Genomic DNA, 6,000 nt, shown 5'->3' with positions numbered 1-6,000 from the left:
AATAAAGATGTGGAACTCCAACCACGCTGCGCCTTGGTCCGTCTATCCCAACAACCGTGACAAAAACACTAAACAAGAATGGTGTTCATGGGAGGACACCACAGAAGAAGCAATTGCTGTCCAAAATAAAACATTGCTGCACGTCTGAAGTTTGCAAAAGTGCACCTGGATGTTCCAAAGCGCTACTAGCAAAATATTCTGTGGCCAGATGAAACTACAGTTGAGTTGTTTGGAAGGAACACACAACACTATGTGTGGAGGAAAAAAGGCACAGCACACCAACGTCATAAACCTCATCCCAACTGTAAAGTATGGTAGAGGGAGCATCATGGTGCTTTGCTGCCTCAGGGCCTGGACAGCTTGCTATCATTGACGGAAAAATGAAGTCCCAAGTTTATCAAGACATTGTGAAGGAGAATGTTAGGCTATCTGTCCGCCAATTGAAGCTCAACAGAAGTTGGGTGCTGCAACAGGACAACGACCCAAAACACAAAAGTAAGTCAACAATAGAATGGCTTCAACACAAGAAAATACACCTTCTGGAGTCCTGACCTCAACCCGATTGAGATGCTGTGGCATGACCTCAAGAGAGAAGTTCACACCAGACATCCCCAGAATATTGCTGAACTGAGACAGTTTTGTAAAGAGGAATGGTCCAAAATTCCTCCTGACCGTTGTGCAGGTCTGATCCACAACTACAGAACATGTTTGGTTGAGGTTATTGCTGCCAACCAGTTATTAAATTCAAGGGTTCATATACTTTTTCCACCTTTCACTGTGAATGTTCACACGGTGTGTTCAATAAAGACATGAAAACGTATCATTGTTTGCGTGTTATTACTTTAAGCAGACTGTGTTTGTCTATTGTTGTGACCTAGATGAAGATCAGACCAAATGTTATGACAAATTTATGCAGAAATCCAGGTATTTCCAAAGGGTTCACATACTTGTTCTTGCCACTGTAAAACACAGGAAAATCTAGTTTTTGCATGCAAGGGACCTACCTTATTAGTGGTTCTGAATTGGTGTCTGGTTGTCTATCTACAGACAATCAGCTAGAGAAAGATGAATCTTATAGGAACAGCAGATTCAGCTCCATCGATAAAGTGTAAACACATCAAATCAAATTCAACAGATTTTATTTGATTTCCAGAGCTACGGTTAACGGTAATGAGCGGGAAAACTGAAACGTACGGTCAAATTCCAATGCTATAAAGAGGACAAAACAAAGATATTGGTATAAAATACTTTAATAAATAAATGGATTGTTCTAAGAACAAACACAAATTCCACTAACAAACCAAGATGCAACTGCTCTTTTGTACAAAATAATTACAATGTTCTGCACATTCAGCCCATGCTCTGGGGCTAGTGGGATTATGCTGACTGGATATTGGTAATGATTTGAATTCCTTTATCATCAAAACATTTGAAAGACAGTTCTTGTCAGAGAATAACAATATTAAACTGTAAAGAACAACAAAAATCCTTTTCACTACCACCGCTGAGGTAATGCTCAATGGGTTCTCTTCCTGTCTTAGTGCAGAAACAGGATATAATACAAACACTGGACAACAACCACAACATCAACAACAACAATAAAACTTGTTCCCTTCATTAGACCAGTACTGAAAGCAGAAATCCAATGCACCACTGCAGGGCTTGGTAACTGAGTGCTGCTGAAAAGCATCAGGCTCCATCCCAGACAACAATTAAACCATAGGATTGATCTGATAATAGCCTTGAATTGAATTGTAGTTACTCCTGATTCCGACCTAAATCCCGATAATGAAAGCCTGCTAGCACTGTTTCTGTATCAGATCAACCTAACCCCTCCATGCACTGGTACACCCCTGCAATATAATAGGACATTCTAATACAGTAGCATAGTGAATGGGACATGGTGAGCCAGCATTCATTAGAGAAACTCCCAACAGATAGCTCCTACTAAAGCAGCAGACGAGGACAAGCCTAGAACTAGAACTAACAGCTCTGCTTACTCACAATTTTGTGTTGTAACAAAATAAAATCATAAAGCAAAACAAACAAGCACTTATAATAATTTGTTTCTGTCAATGCTAATTTGTTTCTGTAAGTGGGACCCTTGATATTGTCCATAAATCTGTATAAAACCAGCCCTGTGTCAACGGACACTAATAAAACGGAATGACATCATTAAAAAAAACTCTTACTCTTTAGAATAACTATAATAAAAAGGGTCACTTAAGTTACTAAATTCAAATATACACAGCCATTTTTATATTTACATATATACATTGTTCAAAGAAATACCTTTATGGTGATTTGAAGAGTTGTGAAAGGACATATTTTCCCTTTATATTAATTATTAAGTTCTGGATAAATGTTTTGAATGAGATGAAATAATAAAAGAGCTGAAGGCACTTTCTACCAAAGCAAATAATAAAGCATCTAGGCTTGCAGGAAGTGGTAGAGTAAAATGCATGTTAAAGGGATATACTGTACATAAAATCTTTAGAAGCATTGACATGTCATGGAAAATATGTTTATGTTTATAAACTAATGCTGATGTCAGGTGTTATATACTGCTTATAGCTTTCAAAAGGGTCTTATATATATATATATATATAACATTTTACATCATTTTACTTATACAAATGACATTATACCAAGAGAACAAAGAAAAGGCCCACAGTGCGGGTTAAGGCAGATATGGACTAAATGCACTAGTAGTAATGTAGTAGTATGACAGCTGCCATTCAACGGCTCTCCATAGTCCTCCAATGGCAGTGCTCATGCCAAAGTCACATAAAACACAAACTGCTCAGTGACATGCTGTGAAAAGAAGAGCTCTCCTTTAAAGGGAGCGACAGTTTGTAAACAAAAAAAAGGTTTCCTTTTTCCTATTTTCAACAGTGTGATTTAAACTGAAATTCAGGTCTCTTTTTGTTGCTGAAATGTTCATTTGCAATGCTTTTAGTAGATAAGAAGCCTCCATGTTGCAGACAAAGAATGTAAAATTAAATGTAAAACGTGTCTGAAATCTTCACTATTGGTGCTTGTGTTTTTCTATTAGATGGAGACATTGTCTTTAGTTTGAGAGGTCCCACCTCTAGGCTTTGCTCATACATAATGGTCTTTGACGTCTTCACTGACGTTGGCAGTGTTGAGGTTTTTACACCGGTTGTCTTTCGGGCTGTACGCTGTCCGGTGGGGAGGTTTGGTAGGGGCACTACGCGTCGTACAGATCACTCCCCCTTTGCCCATCTCTTTGTCCTGCACCCCTGCCAAGGAGCACTTTTGCGTGGAGAACTTGTCAAGCTCCATCCCTCCCCTCCTCAGCTCCTCCTCCTCTTCGTCCTCCTCCTCTTCTCCCTCAGCCCCGTCACACGTCCGGTCTGGAGGGCTCATGAGTTTCTTACATTCGTGCTGAATGTCTTTGCCTCGGTTGTCTTTGTGCTGTGGCAGGCTGACCCTCAGCGGCTCCAGCTGGTTGTTGACGGTGCTGTCCTCCGCTGCAGACTCCCTCTCACGCTCTTTCTTCCTCTTACGGGTCCACCACACACACACCACGATACAGAAGATCCACAGCACACTGAACACCACGCACAGCACTGGCACCAGGTGGTCTAGAGACAGAAAGTCCATAAAATTATACTTTACTATCATGTATTGTAATGCTACCTAATCAAAGCACAGTATAAGAACATGCAGACAGTGAAACCAAGTCTAGTCCGGTCACTTACCCACAGACTGGGGCATGACCTGCGTCTCCACTTTGACCTCCACCACGGCCAGCATGACAGTGCTGTTGTGGCGTTTGGACAGGGCACCGACGATGGCACTGGCAGCCTCCTGGATCTGACCACGGTCTCCATTCTGCTCCTGACCATCCTGATCATACGACTGGAAGAGAGGGAGAAAGGAGGAGAGATGGTAAGTCAACACAGTAGAGCACCCCACACCCAGCGGGTCTAGTTAATTGCCTAATAAGTGGACCAGAGAGTCCAGGGGGAGCAGAGGGAGATTAGCTGGATGCTGTGCACTTCAATTAGGAGGAACAATGGAGAACAAGCAGAGATGTGGCTCCCTGGTGATCCCTGGCTAGCTAGTCAGTCAGTAGCCAGCCAGTCAGCAATACTCCTTTTTCTGGGTAAGCAGAAGTTCATTCATTCGCACACACACACCCTCACCACTTTCTGAAATTTAACAGCCTATGAGCTTCAGAGTGGACTACAGGCCTCTTACTGAGAACTCACATAGAGCCCGCTGGATGGGACTACTCTGCCAAACCCAGATCCACAATACATATTAGGTTGAAATGATGTGACTTCGTGTTCAGTTCACTTTGAGATCAAGACTACTTCATAATGGTCTAAGAAAGCACAACTAACATTTGACTGTAAGCCTGATAGGGGCTAAGGAGTTTCAGTATTGAACTCGGTACAAAGCTACCAGGACGTCAGACGCACCACTCCTTTTCCTGTACGTCCCCAAACATGACTACATCACAAGAAAAGGCCTAATCCCCTCCATTAAGGGCTTAGTGCCCTGTAGCGTCTGATTTCCCCTGTGTCTGACGAGAGCAGAGCCTGGGTGGCCACGCCAGTCCCAGAGAGAGGGAGAAAGTGAGAGAGGGAGGGAGAGAGACAGGGAGAAAGAGCGAGAGAGAGAGAGGTATTTCATATACATGGTCTATGAGAAGCGAGGGAGGAGCGACTGCATAGTAACAGTCAGGTGGACCAAAGTAAAGCTAAACGGCATCCAGATGTTCAGGCAAAGAACGATGCTCTTCAAAAGGCTCCACTTTTACAAGTCTACCCTGGAGCCTATTTACAATGACCAATTAAGTGTGTGATTTAATCAAGTGAGAGACAGAAAGAACCTAAAGGGGCGTGGTCCTCAGGGCTAACTGAAAAAGAGATGGGAGAGAGACTATTCTTGCAGGCGACAGTGGGAGGTGAGGAGGTAAGAGGGGATCATTGGCAGATGGCAACAGCTCAGAGTCTGAAGGTGGGGGGCTGAGGTGGGATAGGGGTGGTGGGGGATGTCAGGCACTCACCATGGCAACCTCCACGGCGTCACTGTTGGAGTAGGACAGGTCACAGAGAATGAGGAGCGTGCAATCCTGAGCCAGGGTCTGGGCGATGGGAAGGTACCTCAGCTCCGAGCAGATGTTCTCCACAGTGGTGCCCTTTGATTAGCAAACACACACACAAAGAATGATAAGAGATAACCATTAGCATTTTCGGCTGAAGTGGCTGCCAGCTCCTAGCTAATTCCATTCACTTGAATTCTCAGGTAAAGGTTCGGGGAAGGTGTTGTCGGAGATTCAAGTCTAGTAAAAAACATCTGCAACTGAGATGTCTTTTTTAAATGAAATCTCTCATTAAATATCAGTCAGGTGATGATGACGTGTACCCCACCTGTGGAACTTTGTCTCTGTTAAAGATGAGTGTGATGCGGGCACAGCTGTTGTCCAGGTAACCACTGTTGGGTTCACACTGGGTGTGGAGGGGTGGAGGGGGGTCGGGGGTGGAACACACGCCCCACTGGTGGCAGGGCTTGGCGAAGCAGGTGAGGAATTGGTGTTCCACACATTCCTGTCCTCTAGGACACGGGGAACTACTGTCTGGACCGGCACCACCTCTCTGCAGCAAGCAGGGCCGTCGGCCACACCGTACCTGTACACACAAACAGAGTTCATGGAGGCAGCTCATACACACACACACACACACACACACACACACACACACACACACACACACACACACACCGTCACTATGTGTAATAAAAGTCTCACCTTAGAACAGCGCACAATGCCGTTGACACACTGGCAGGTATTGCACTCCTCCTCCCATCGACTGCCGTGAGGGAACTGCAGGCCGGAGTAACGACAGGCCTTCCCGATCCCTATGACTGCAGAGAGGAGAGAGAGGAGCAGGTTTAGGACTAAGGCAATATCAGGCTCAGTCCTTAGAAACTCTTCCTAGCACGCATGAGGTCAAAGGAAGAACGTTC

The 6,000-nt window shown here is 44.3% G+C and overlaps 1 protein-coding gene across 2 annotated transcripts in view; it reads right to left on the bottom strand.

Moving 5' to 3' along the window:
• Positions 1-1,234: 1,234 nt before the first annotated feature.
• LOC115172513 (protein jagged-2) overlaps positions 1,235-6,000 on the bottom strand; it is a 28,492-nt gene continuing 23,726 nt past the window's right edge. For both annotated transcript variants that reach the window (XM_029730037.1, XM_029730038.1), the window contains 5 exons: positions 5,783-5,898; positions 5,406-5,663; positions 5,042-5,173; positions 3,726-3,885; positions 1,235-3,608 (listed from right to left, as the gene is read on the bottom strand). In XM_029730037.1, coding sequence (XP_029585897.1) covers positions 3,103-3,608; positions 3,726-3,885; positions 5,042-5,173; positions 5,406-5,663; positions 5,783-5,898 — 1,172 coding nt within the window. In that variant the 3' untranslated portion in view covers positions 1,235-3,102. The remainder of the gene's footprint in view (positions 3,609-3,725; positions 3,886-5,041; positions 5,174-5,405; positions 5,664-5,782; positions 5,899-6,000) is intronic.

This window comes from Salmo trutta, chromosome 33 (assembly GCF_901001165.1).
Source record: "Salmo trutta chromosome 33, fSalTru1.1, whole genome shotgun sequence".
In the NCBI taxonomy this organism is placed as follows: Eukaryota; Metazoa; Chordata; class Actinopteri; order Salmoniformes; family Salmonidae; genus Salmo; species Salmo trutta.
This window is presented reverse-complemented; position numbering and strand designations above follow the sequence as displayed.